The sequence below is a fragment of the Bos indicus x Bos taurus genome, chromosome 10 (assembly GCF_003369695.1).
Source record: "Bos indicus x Bos taurus breed Angus x Brahman F1 hybrid chromosome 10, Bos_hybrid_MaternalHap_v2.0, whole genome shotgun sequence".
NCBI lineage: Eukaryota > Metazoa > Chordata > Mammalia > Artiodactyla > Bovidae > Bos > Bos indicus x Bos taurus.
This window is the reverse complement of record NC_040085.1, coordinates 20,868,895-20,883,445: the sequence shown is the minus strand read 5'-3', so window position 1 is coordinate 20,883,445 and position 14,551 is coordinate 20,868,895. Positions and strand designations below refer to the sequence as shown.

Here is a 14,551-nt window from a genome sequence, read left to right as displayed (position 1 = left end):
GCTGGGTCATATGGCAGTTCCATTTCCAGTTTTTTAAGGAATCTCCACACTGTGCTCCATAGTGGCTGTACTAGTTTGCATTCCCACCAACAGTGTAAGAGGTTCCTTTTTCTCCTCACTCTCTCCAGCATTTATTGTAGACTTTTTGATAGCAGCCATTCTGACCTGCGTGAGATGGTACCTCATTGTGATTTTGATTTGCATTTCTCTGATAATGAGTGATGTTGAGCATTTTTTCATGTGTTTGTTAGCCATCTGTATATCTTCTTTGGAGCAATGTCTGTTTAGTTCTTTGGCTCATTTTTTGATTGGGTCACTTATTTTTCTGGAGTTGAGCTACATGAGCTGCTTGTATATTCTGGAGATTAATTCTTTGTCAGTTGCTTCGTTTGCTATTATTTTCTCTAGTTCTGAAGGCTGTCTTTTCACTTTGCTTATAGTTTCCTTATAGCTTTTAATTTAATTAGGTCCCATTTGTTTATTTTTGCTTTTATTTCCAGTATTCTGGGAGGTGGGTCATAGAGGATCCTGCTGTGATTTATGTCAGGAAGTGTTTTGCCTATATTTTCCTCTAAGAGTTTTGTATTTTCTAGTCTTATATTTAGATCTTTAATCCATTTTGAGTTTATTTTTGTGTATGGTGTTAGAAAGTGTTCTAGTTTCATTCTTTTACAAGTGTTTGACCAGTTTTCCCAGCACCACTTGTTAAAGAGATTGTCTTTTCTCAACTGTATAGTCTTGCCTCCTTTGTCGAAGATAAGGTGTTCATAGGTGCTTGCATTTATCTCTGGGCTTTCTATTTTGTTTCACTGATCTATATTTCTATCTTTGTGCCAGTACCATACTGTCTTGATGACTATAGCTTTGTACTATAGTCTGAAGTCAGGCAGGTTGATTCCTCCAGTTCCATTCTTCTTTCTCAAGATTGCTTTGGTTATTCGAGGTTTTTTGTATTTTCATACAAATTATGAAATTATTTGTTCTAGTTCTGTGAAAAATACCATTGGTAGCTTGATAAGGATTGCATTGAATCTATAGATTGCTTTGGGTATTATACTCATTTTCACTATATTGATTCTTCCAATCCATGAACATGATATATTTCTCCATCTATTAGTGTCATCTTTGATTTCTTTCATCAGTGTTTTATAGTTTTCTATATATAGGTCTTTTGTTTCTTTAGGTAGATTCATTCCAAAGTATTTTATTCTTTTTGTTGCAATGGTGAATGAAATTGTTTCCTTAATTTCTCTTTCTGTTTTCTCATTGTTAATGTATAGGAATGCAAGGGATTTCTGTGTGTTAATTTTATACCCTGCAACTTTACTATATTCATTGATTAGCTCTAGTAATTTTCTGGTGGAGTCTTTAGGGTTTTCTATGTAGAGGATCATGTCATCTGCAAACAGTGAGAGTTTTACTTTTTCTTTTCCAATCTGGATTCCTTTTATTTTTCTTCCCTGATTACAAACATTGTAATAAATAAATCATTCTGAAAAACTTGACGACCATGCATCCTCAGATATCAGTTTTATGATGGAAGAAGTAATGTTGCCATTTAAAAGACAAAAGCACTTCTACCTTACAGAAATGATGCTGAGAAAATGAGCAAGGTAAACTAATAACCCCCCTAGAAAAACCTCTTCTTGTCAGTAAATGATATGTAGTCATTAGTAAATTGTTAGCAAGAGTCCATCTCATTTGAGATTGTTCCAAACCAATATTAGGGGAAAAAAGTAAATATCTGATCTAAATTCATACATACCTATGTGCATATGCACACACATGCAAGTAATAAAAACAAAGGGGTTCAGAAGTTTAGGTCATCTCTAAAGAAGCAAGACAGTTTCAACTGTCATGTCAACTTTTAGAGACATAGTTTAAAGGACTAGATGGAGATGAATCTTCTAGAAGTTTGGCATTTCACCACTTGTACCACAGTTTCCTGGGCCCTACTCACCATGAAATGATATTTTACTTATTACTATCAGACTAGAAGCACAGAGCTTGACCCAGAAGAAGAAGCCTTTTACTAAAGAACAAAATGAAATAATATTTTCAAGCCAGAGTGAATCCATAGGGAAAAGAAAGGACTACCATAAGGCAATTCTGATATTAACACATAAGAGAGTTCAAAACTTGCAGACAGACTCAAAAAATGAATAAAATTTAATGTAAAGGAATAAAAGATAAACAAAAATGCCATACTTTAGCTAAACTGATGATGCTGAGTGTTTGCACCATCATGACTCAGGTAACCAGACCAAAGGACAAAATAAACATCTGCTCTAAAAATAACATGAGATGATCATCCACTGTTGGAGAAACAGGGTCCCAAAGGCCAATAAAGGACTCCCAATGGAAGGGAACATTTGGGATACGATTAATAATCTTCCCTCATAAATCCTCAGTTTTAGAATTCATAGGGGACGATATCCCTTAGGAGAAATAAAACCTAGGTTTCAGTAAGTCTCTGTTTTCAGCAAATATGCCAGTTTCTTTCCAAACCAGTATCACTGTCCAGCAAGGTTAACCAGCTCTCTGGGCTGTTGGCTGCCAAACAAGTCATGCTCTCCATCTTACATGCCTTTTGCTGCAGCAAAAATAGAAGATAAGTCAGACCCTTGAGTTCTACAAGAAGAGGGGTTCAGAAGAGGTAATATAAGACAACTCTTAGATGTTTGTTTTAGCTCTGCCTTCTTTTGTGTGGCATGAAAATAACAGAATCTCAGGCTTATAAATTAATTTAAGTAGATTCATCCCTGCAGCTAAGAAGTCTGGGAATCAGAGAAATGAGGGAGATAAGAACAAGGTAAGAGCTTCGATGTATATAAATTCTGTTCTTATTAACCAGGAATTAGATGTACCCAGTCAAAACCAGGTCTTTGGGGAAACAAAGATGTTAGCAAAGTGATATCTGGAAAAAACTGACAAAGCATCTATGAGGAACAGGGTAGAAAAATAAAAAAACAACACAAAACTTAAGCCTTCCTTATTTTTAGCTGTGTTTGGATATGCCACAGGAAAAATGATGGTCCACTGTCTCTGCAAGGAGGAAGAGCAAGATGATGACTGAACAGTCCAAATTGGTGCGTTCACTCCATATAGTTTACAAAGTCAATGGAATCCCCATATACATCAGTACCAAATATTTCTTGCTGTTTTCTCTTTCCTCATGGTTACTTTGGCTTCTGAGTAACTCTCAATTTCTCCTACAGAAAAATTGTTCACAGCTTTGCTCTGCCATATATGATCTATTTACAGATTGAAGAGGAAACTTGCAGTGAAGCGTGATATGGAAAATTTTTTCTCTTATCTCTTATGTCACTAGTTGCAATCATCAAGATCATCCTTAAAACTATAACATTATGTGATATGGAAAGTATTACATTTTATCATGAATACATTAATGAATATTCTTAGCTAGAATACTGTTATTGAAGGTTTCTAGGTTTGTACTCTGCACTTCTATTTTCCTGAATAAGTATCATCACTCAATCATGTCACTTGGGTCATTTTCATACAAATGATAACTGTCCCTCAATAATAGAGGGGATCCAGAAAATAAATTAATAAATTAAGACCAAATGACTGGCAACAGAATCTCAGGTGGTTTCAGTGCCTTTGTTTTTCCTTCTCTCACCATAGTAGTCACACAGTGTTCAAGACTAAGTCACACTCAGAGTCAGAGAAAGAAGCTTTAACAAAGATGATTAATCAATTTACCAAAACAGCTCTAACCTTCCACATCTGTAATTGGATGGGAACAAGAGGAGAGAGTAGAAATCAGAGGAATCCATGTCCAGAGGGCACTTATGACTCCCATCACTGTTCTTGATTCCTAGAGGTATCTGCTTATGAGTATCTGATATTTATGATCCTCTGCATCTAACCATAAACTAGAAGAACAGCAAGTTTTCTAAGAATCCTGACATCTCAGGCAAAAATCTCAAGTCTGTTATATACCAGATCTTCTATAGTTTTTCTGGTTTCAACTTAAACCAAGATTTCACAAAAGTATTAAAACATCTAGTAAAAGGACTATTATGTAGATGTCTAGACTTTTCATATTTTTGTGAGTTAAAAAACCATGATGAACACTGAAGAAACAATGGCACATGACATTTCTTGTCTGGGTTATCAGAACACCTTAGGAAGCTGACATTTATAATTCTAACATTGATCCAGAATAAAAGTGAAATGCACAGAATGTCATGGTGTTATTTGTTACGTTTCTCTTCCTCTTGTGATGCCTAGTATTATGACTCTAATTCCAAATAAACACAGAATCGAAATTCTATGTCTAATATTAAGGGTCTACATATCTTATTCTATAGATACAAATATAAAATACCTATTTATATTTGCAAGTATTGCCATTAATCTTCTCCAAACTGCTTTTTTGGGGTTTTGCTGGGTATAAGAAAATACTGAAAGAGAAATGAGAAAATCCAAAATTCAAAGACTTAACATATCTAGCATTCTCAAAGTTTGACAGTCTTCAACAGCGCATTTACATTATTTACTTAATACAGTAATAGAATCTGAGGGACTCACAGATTTCTAAAAGGAGAGTAAGGTCATCTTTGTCACTGTCATTTTTTCCTCTCCACCTCTTAGGAAGCCATGAATGTGTCAAGAGTCAACACGGTGACTGAATTCATACTCCTGAGTTTTCCCTGCTCTAGAGAGGTTCAAGTCCTCCTCTTTGTGCTCTTCTCTGTGTCCTACATCCTAACACTGATGGGGAATGGGGCCATTGTCTTTGCAGTGAAGCTGGATCACAGACTCCACACTCCCATGTACACTCTGTTGGCCAACTTCTCATTCCTGGAGATGTGTTACATCAACACCACTGTTCCCAATATGTTAAGGAACTTCCTGTCTGAGACCAAAACCATCTCTTTCACTGCCTGCTTCCTCCAGTTCTACTTCTTCTTCTCCATGGGCATTACTGAGACCTTCTTACTGCCCCTCATGGCTTTTGATCGATACTTGGCCATCTGCCGACCTCTCCACTATCCTACCATCATGAGCAGCCGTCTCTGCATGAACTTGGTGGGCCTCTGCTGGGTAACAGCCTTCCTCTGCTATCCAGTCCCTATCTATTTCATCACACAACTCCCCTTTTGTGGCCCCAATACCATTGACCATTTTGTCTGTGATCCTGGTCCTTTACTGGCTCTATCCTGCATCCTTGCCCCTGGAATTGAGCTTTCCTGTTCTATATTAAGCTCTCTTATTATTTTTATCACCTTCTTCTTTATCCTTTGGTCCTACACCCTGGTTCTCAGAGCAGTGTTGCGTGTCCCTTCAGCCGATGGCAGACGTAAGGCCTTCTCCACTTGTGGTTCCCACCTGGCTGTGGTATCTCTGTTCTATGGAACCATCATGATGATGTACATCAACCCAACCTCTGGAAATCCAGCTGGGATACACAAGATTGTAACCTTGCTGTACTCAGCAGTGACTCCACTTGTAAACCCACTGATCTACAGTCTCCGGAACAAAGACATGAATACTGCCTTGAGAAAAATTCAAATGTTTACAAAAACTGGCCAAAGCAAACAAGAGCTCATGAGTGGACCAAGATCATAATATTTATTTTTTCCTTCGCACTCTTCTCCATAGTGCCTGTACCAGTTTACATTCCCACCAACAGTGTACAAGGGTTTCCTTTTCTTCACACCCTCTCCAACACTTATTATTTGCAGAGTTTTTTGATGATTACCATCAAAAAAATCTATTCCAACTTAAAAAGTAGATCTCTACTTACTGTCTCTAGAAATACAGACCCAAATTCATCTACTTCTGCCTAGATAATATGGACAATAGTACAACCGATTAAATCCGACCTTACCTTCAAAACAGGACTTGATAGACAGTAACTTGAATTAAATGACCTGCATCTGAACTTTAAACTCTTCTCCTATCCTGACTGCCAGTAACTAATTTCCCTTTATCTGAGATCATTCTCCTCTATTGTGTGCATATTCTTACATTTGGTTTTTATCAGAATTGAGCCAAAATTTGTATTTAATCAATATCCAAAAAAATAATAATGATCTTAAGCACCATGTCATAGTTATTTAGAGAACTCTTTAAAAGAACAGATTCCCAGGTCTTTCTCCAAATCCCCTAATTCAGAATATAAAATTAACACCAGAAATTCCCATTTTAACGTGATTCTGTTGTACCTAGACCAGCACCAGTTCACACACTGACCTTATGGAGCCACTATTTTAAGAAAAATACATGACATATAGTGAGAAATAAAAATCTTACAATAATTGGTTGGGAAAGCGAAACAAATTATGGTGAGTAGTACAGGTGGTGAAAACACTCATGACAGCAGCAGTGAAGCTTCTCCTGCCTCTATTCCCAAATCCTCCATTTATAGAATAAGAAATATATTACAGTCTTCTTACCTTTTCCTACCTGTGAAAAATAATTAAAATATCTAGAAATAGGTCTACATTTTAAAAGATTGGCATGTAGTGACAATATATCAGTACTTTGGGGTTAGTTTCAAGAGAAGGAAGTTTGAGTTGAGCATGCAGCTCAAAAGACGTAAAAGCAGACAGTAAAAGCCAGTGAATCTGAGATATGAGACAGGTGTAGGTGATTTGGCTCAACTATTTGGTCATAAATAAATTAGCCAAGTTGTCCTCTGGGGTTGATGCATTTCATTCAGGCATTCAATAAACATTTATCTCTATTTGAATGCAGAAGATCAAGTCCCTGTCTTTGTGCAGCTTACATTATAGTGAAGGGGATAGATAATAAGAAGGTGAACACATAAATCTCATTAGTTATAACTACTAATTCCAGTAGTTTGAAAAATTTGTGACTATATGTGGTAATGGATAGTATCTACAATTAGACTTCTTGAAGTAATGGTTTCACCATATTTACATATATTGAATAATGTTGTACACCAGAAATTAATGTTTTATATCAATTATATCTCAATAAAACAAAAAGAATAAATGAGAACTCTTTTAGTTTTTTAATTAACCTCCATACTGTTCTCCAGAGTAGCTGTACCAGTTTACATTCCCACCAACAGTGTAGAAGGGTTCCCTTTTCTCCAAACCCTCTCCAGCATTTATTGTTTATAGATTTTTTGATGACGAGGATTATGATCTATTGAGGTGATGCCTCATTGTAGTTTTTATTTGAATTTCTCTAATAATTAGTGATATTGAGCATCTTTCCATGTGCTTTTTGGCCATTTGTATGTCTTCTTTGGAGAAATATCTATTTACATCTCCTGTCCATTTTTTGATTGGGTTATTTGTTGGGTTTTTTGTTGTAGTTGTTATTGAGCTACATGATTTGCTTGTATATTTTGGAGATTAATCCCTTGCCGGCCACTTCATCTGCAGACATTTTCTCCCATTCTGTGGGCTGTCTTTTTGTTTTGTTTATGGTTTGCTTTGCTGTACAGAAGCTTTTAAGTTTAATTAGGTCCCATATGTTTATTTTTATTTTCACTACTCTAGTAGGTAGGTCAAAGTGATTTATGTCAGAGGACATTCTGCCTATGTGTTCCTCTACAAGTTTTATAATAAAATAGAGCTATCATATGATCCAACAACCCCACTCCTGGCCATATATCCAGAGAAAACCATAATTTGAAAAGATACATGGACCCCAATATTCACTACAGCACTTTTACAATAGCCAGGACATGGAGCCACCTAAATGTCCATTGATGGGTGAGTGGATAAAGAAGATGTGGTTCACATACACAATAGAGTGTTACTCAGCCATAAAAAAAAATTAAATACTGCCATTTGCAGCAACATAGATGATCCCAGAGTGAAGTCGTACTGAGTGAAGTAAGTAAGACAAAGAAAGACAAATATCATAGGATATCACTTGTATGTGGAATTTTTTTTAAACAGTACAAATTAACTTATTTACAAAACAGAAACAGAATTACAATCCTAGAATTACCAGGGAGGAAAAGGGGAAGGGATAAATTGAGAGATTGGGATTGATATATACACACTACAATATATAAAATAGATACCTAATAAGTACCTACTGTACAGCACAGGGAACTCTGCTGCTGCTACTGCTGCTAAGTCGCTTCAGTCGTGTCCGACTCTGTGCGACCCCATAGACGGCAGCCCACGAGGATCCCCCGTCCCTGGGAAGTCTATTCAGTACTAATTAATGACTTTATAGAAAAAGAGTCTAAAAAAGAGTGTATATATGTATATGCATAACTGACTCGCTGGGATGTACAGCAGAAAGTAACACAACATTGTAAATCAACTATGTTCCAACCAAAAAAAAGATGCTATCCTTGAAACACCAAAAAAAGGAATAAATGGGAGTATGAATACAGAAATTGTTGGGGTAGGATAAGGCATAGTTTAGATCTAAATGGTTAGAGAATGTCTTTGTTAGGAAGTGACATTTCAAACTCAGATAATATATCATGCAAAGGTCTAGGACAATAAACTCCCATGTAAGTACAGATAGAAGCTTGTGATTTTCAATGAATAAGAAAAGTTGAACTAGTTTGCATTCCCACCAACAGTGTAAGAGGGTTCCCTTTTCTCCACACCCTCTCCAACATTTATTATTTGTAGACTTTTGGATCGCAGCCATTCTGACTGGTGTGAAATGGTACCTCATAGTGGTCTTGATTTGCATTTCTCTGATAATGAGTGATGTTGAGAATCTTTTCATGTGTTTGTTAGCCATCTGTATGTTTTCTTTGGAGAAATGTCTATTTAGTTCTTTGGCCCATTTTTTGATTGGGTCATTTATTTTTCTGGAGTTGAGCTGTAGGAGTTGCTTGTATATTTTTGAGATTAGTTGTTTGTCAGTTGCTTCATTTGCTATTATTTTCTCCCATTCTGAAGGCTGTCTTTTCACCTTGCTAATAGTTTCCTTTGATGTGCAGAAGCTTTTAAGGTTAATTAGGTCCCATCTGTTTATTTTTGCTTTTATTTCCGATATTCTAGGAGGTGGGTCATAGAGGATCCTGCTGTGATGTATGTCAGAGAGTGTTTTGCCTATGTTCTCCTCTAGGAGTTTTATAGTCTCTGGTCTTATGTTTAGATCTTTAATCCATTTTGAGTTTATTTTTGTGTATGGTGTTAGAAAGTGTTTCAGTTTCATTCTTTTACAAGTGTTTGACCAGTTTTCCCAGCACCACTTGTTAAAGAGATTGTCTTTAATCCATTGTATATTCTTGCCTCCTTTGTCAAAGATAAGGTGTCCATATGTGCGTGGATTTATCTCTGGGCTTTCTATTTTGTTCCATTGATCAATATTTCTGTCTTTGTGCCAGTACCATACTGTCTTGATAACTGGATGCTTGGGGCTAGTGCACTGGCACGACCCAGAGGGATGGTATGGGGAGGGAGGAGGGAGGAGGGTTCAGGATGGGGAGCACATATATACCTGTGATGGATTCATTTTGATATTTGGCAAAACTAATACAATTATGTAAAGTTTAAAAATAAAATAAAATTTAAAAAAAAAGAAAAGTTGATTTTGCTAGCTGGAAAAGTAGGCAGCATCAAATCATTTAGAAACTTATAGCCCACAATAAAAAGTTTTTATATGAACTCCTGGGGAAGCCTGCTCAATACAATATACTAAGAGGAAGGCTAAAAAAGTTCTCCTTAGAAAAATCCATATCTTCATAAGCTCTTCTTATAGTGAAACTACTTATTTACTTACATGTTTATTTATATGTTCCTTTCTTATACTATATTCCACTTTTTTTCTTTAAGAATCTGAAGTATGAAAGTGCACTGAAAGAAAGAATAAGAAAAATATGAATTTAAAAAGGAAAAACAGGATGATGATTTGTGGATAATAGGATAAATGCTGACATTAAGTCAAGCCTGTAAAAGTGTTATGAGCTCCCTTTAAAATGAAGTGGGAAATCATCAAAAAGGATCTTCAGTGTTGAAGTTTTTTCAAGTGTTGTTATGATTCTCTATAAGATGTTTCTTTGATTCAAAAAATGAAGTAGAGAATGGAGAAACATTATCTGTCATATGATTTTCATTAACTGTAAGAAGAAACAAATCTGTTTACAAGGAAAGCTAAGTTACTGACTCCTAGTTCTATAATTTCTTTCAAGATGATTCATATGAGGGAGAATGAGATATACTGAACAGTGGTTCCCCAAAATATCTGACATATATACATATAGTTTAACACAGCTGCTTCTTATAGCATTTCTTAATAAGATTCAAAGGCATTATATAGAAATATAACTCAGTGGAAGCAATTCTTTCCAGATCTAAGAACTGAGGTCCAAATATTTGCTTTCTGATAATCTGCCTTAATCCAAAATTCTGACCTTCACCTCACACTAGTCAGAGTGGCCACCATCAAAAAGTCTACAAACAATAAATGCTGAAGTAGTTGGGGGGAAAAGGAAGCCTCCTACACTGTTGGTGAGAATCTAAATTGGTGCAGCCACTCTGGAGAACAGTATGGAAATTCCTTAAAAAAACTAAAAATAGAATTGCCATATATGATCCAATGATCCCACTCCTGGGCATATATCTGGAGAAAACCCTAACTTGGAAAGATACATGCAGCCCAATATTCATAGCAGCACTCTTTACAACAGCCAAGACAATGAAAACAACCTAAATGTCCATTGACAGATGATTGGATAAAGATGTGATACATATATACAATGGAATATTACTCAGACATAAAAACAATGAAATAATACCATTTGCAGCAACATAGATGGATCTAGACCTCATCATACTAAGTAAGAAAGAGAAAGACAAATACCATATATCATTTATATATGGAACCTAAAAAATGACACAGTGAAAATTACTTATTAAATATAAATAGCTTCACAGACATAGAAAACAAACTTATGGTTACCAAAGGGGATACTGTACAGCATAAAGAACAATATTCAATATCTTACGATAACTTATAATGGAAAAAATCTGAAAAAAATATTGAAAAAAATGGGAAAATCTGTGTATATATATGTACATATATATACATGTATGTATAACTGAATCACTTTGTTATACATCTAAAACTAATAGCAGTATTGTAAATCAATTACACTTCAATTAAAAAATAATCTATTATAGGATTGGTGCTTTGGTTGACTGATTTGAGGGAGGATCTAAGGAAGTGATGGTCTGCTCCAGATTGTATGTTGTCAATGCAAGGGCAATTCTAAGACTAGGTATCTCAACAAATCTTATCTATATAGAGGGCAGAGAAGAAGGAGATTAAAGCTGTAATTGGCTTTTTTTTTAAGTAGTAGACAATCATTTTAGCCAAGAGAGGAGGATATTTGGTGTTTTATGACTGGCACAGTGATGTTGTTTTTTTATCCTTAGACAAAATTATAAAGTAGCTTTGTTTTGTTTCATGTATGTGTCCAATAACAGAATAGCATGACCTAGCTCAGAGTGTCAGAACAGCTTGTAATAACTTTGAGGTCTAGTCAAATCATTTATGGACATCTGGGGCTGCATTTATCCCCTTCAAGTGTTTTAAAGTTTTCATTGGCCACATGGTATGCACACTTAGGGGAATTAGAGTTAGATATACTTGTTGATTAATTAATCAAGCAATCAATTGATTTGTTAGCATTTCCTTCTGTCTGTAAGAGTTTTAAAGAAGGAAAAAGATATCATTCAACCACATAGAAAATAAAAACACTGAAATTAAGAAAGATCCCAAGGGAAGTGAATAACAAGCATAGTGATGTCTCTTGACGTTGTTTTCCTTTAGCAGCAATAAATGGATCCTCAAGGATCAGGAAAAATAAGACTTAATTCCTGGCAGTCTCTGCTTATAACCCCTCCATTCCTCAGCAAACATATTCAAGAATTTTTACCACAACCATTTCCAGCTCTTTCCTCCTCTCTGGTTATTGTTAAGAAGACTATCTCTTCTAAGAGAATAAAAAATAAACTTTTGATAAGCTTCAGCTTAGAATTCCCTTTGCTGATCCAGGTAATAAGACTATGTAGTGTTTAGAAGAGCAAAAAAATTATAATCTACTGATTTTTACCCACAGCTGTCTTTGAATTATTACAGTCATATACATACCACCAATATTTCTTAAACTCTTACTGGTCACACAATAGTCAAAGTACTTCCACAGGAATTTATCTCATTCAGTTATCTTTGTAACAGCCCTTTAAAGAAGGCATAATTATTTGCTTATTATAGCTAAGTATTAATTTCTTATGACAAGTAAACAAAAGTTTTTAATTCTAAATTCAATAATTTTTCTATCATATACAGCTCCCTACCAGTCATCCCACTCTGGAAAATTATTCTTACTTTTTAAGTATCTTCCAGAAACAGATTATCCAATGTTACAGCCCCTCACTGAAACTGTACAAACTAACTAAGGAAGTGAATTGAGTTGTCATGGTTGGGAAGGTCTCCTGGGGAAGGAAATGGCAACCCACTCCAATATTCTTGCCTGGAAAATACCATGGACAGAGGAGCCTGGCAGGGTGAAGTCCATGGGGTCGCAAAGAGTTGGGCATGACTGAGCAACTGAGCACACACATATGAAACATCTCTGGGTGGGTTCTAGAGAGAGAGCCAACAAATGGGTACCAAGATTCGACTGTCCTGAGCTTTGAGGGAAAATTAAATATTGGTGAATGTCTTCCTTGTATTGTGTATGGCATGGCCAGGTTCATTCAGACATACTCTATCTCAATTTTTCCAGGGTTGACTAATTTAACAAGTAAACAAAGAAACCAAGGCGATTGTTGTTAATTAACTCAGTCCAAGTGGTCAGGGTATAAATACACAGACATCATTGCACCCATGTTCCAGTGCCCTCTGTAACTGACACAGGGTGAGCTTATTGGTCTTTTGCTGTTTGGTTGGTCAATTGGTTTGGGGAATTTTTTTTTGACAGTTTCAGCTCAGACTTGAGGCAGGTAATGTCATCAGTCTTCTGTACAGAGGAGCTCAGTAATAAAAAGTGAATAGTGATGCAAGCAAATTAAATATGTTAGATTGAGCATAAAATGGTGATGGCAATTCCTGTTTTCTAGAACACGTTCCTGTTTTCTATAACAGCTCTGTAAGACTTCTTGGCATAGAATTGCTGAGAGGGAAAAGTTTTACTTAAAAGTGTAACGTGATCAGTTTTTCCATTTTTCAAGGAGTACTCAGTCGCTGCTTAGAAAATGGAGGGTAGAAGGGTAAAAGTAGAAGCAAGGAGCTGTGTTAGAACACTGCTGCAGAAGTGTAAGGAAGAAAGGATGGTAATTTAAACTTGAGAGACAGCAGTTAAGACAAAGGAGTGCATGATACAAGCCATCCTTTAGAAACAGAAGAATCCTGCTAATGAATTGGATGTGAGGGGAAAAGAAGAGATGTAACAATGAAATAGACTATACCAGAAAAAGTAAGTTCTTCAACATTAACTAAGCTATTTAAAGTGCTGAAAATATTTTGAGATGATAAAGTGATTAACACACACAAAAATAACCTTTTAGAAGGTTATTTCTTTAAAACATAAGGCTGAGCACAAGACTCAAAATTAAAGATGACTGTAAATTACATGCATTAAAATGTTCTCCTAAACCAAATTTGAAGACAGTTTTCTTTATAGTTTCCAGAATACTTTCCCTTGAAAGTAAAAAATTTCTAATATAAGCTCCTACTCTGAAAAAAGCAATACTGCCAGGAAGACAACTATGCAGTCTTATATTACAAAAATAAAAGAGAGAGAAGTCATTAAAATGCAGTATATATCTCACTCCCTGCTGCTGCTGCTGCTAAGTCGCTTCAGTCGTGTCCGAGTCTGTGCGACCCCATAGACAGTAGCCCACCAGGCTCCCCCGTCCCTGGGATTCTCGAGGCAAGAATGGGTTACCATTTCCTTCTCCAATGTGTGAAAGTGAAGTCGCTCAGTCGTGTCCGACTCTTAGCAACCCCATGGACTGCAGCCTACCAGGCTCCTCTACCCATGGGATTTTTCCAGGCAAGAGTACTGGAGTGGGGTGCCATTGCCTCCTCCGATCTCATTCATTAGGCTCTGGTAAATAGAGACCTTACCATTAGAAAAGAATGTTGACAATTTGAGCTTTCACTCACTATCAGTAGGAGTGATAAATAATGCAATAATGATGGAACACTGTTGAACTTATCTACTGAAGGTAAAGATACACATGCCCTTATGATCTAGCCTATAGAAATGCATGCATGTGTGAACCAGGAAAAGAAAACTATGTTCATAGTACCATTACTCCTAACAGCCCCAAACTAGAAATAGCCAAAATAGTCATCTATAGTACAATGGTTTAATAAGTGGTGGTTTATTCATAGAGTACAGTGGGGTATAAATGGACACACTATAGATGATTGTAACAACATGAATGTAAAAAACCTTACTGTTGAACAAAATAAGCCATCCAAATACTACATATACTATGATTTCAATTATGTAAAATAAAAAACAAGCAAAACTTTAAAAAAATGTTTCAGAATGCATACTTAGTTATTAAAGAAAAATAGGGAGGTGATTACTATTAGGAAAGGAGAGTGT

General features: G+C 35.9%; 1 protein-coding gene across 1 annotated transcript; it reads left to right on the top strand.

Moving 5' to 3' along the window:
* Positions 1-4,626: 4,626 nt before the first annotated feature.
* Positions 4,627-5,598, top strand: LOC113899581 (olfactory receptor 11H6-like). The gene has a single exon (XM_027552847.1). The coding sequence runs from the start codon at positions 4,627-4,629 to the stop codon at positions 5,596-5,598; it is 972 nt and encodes a 323-aa protein (XP_027408648.1).
* Positions 5,599-14,551: the final 8,953 nt, after the last annotated feature.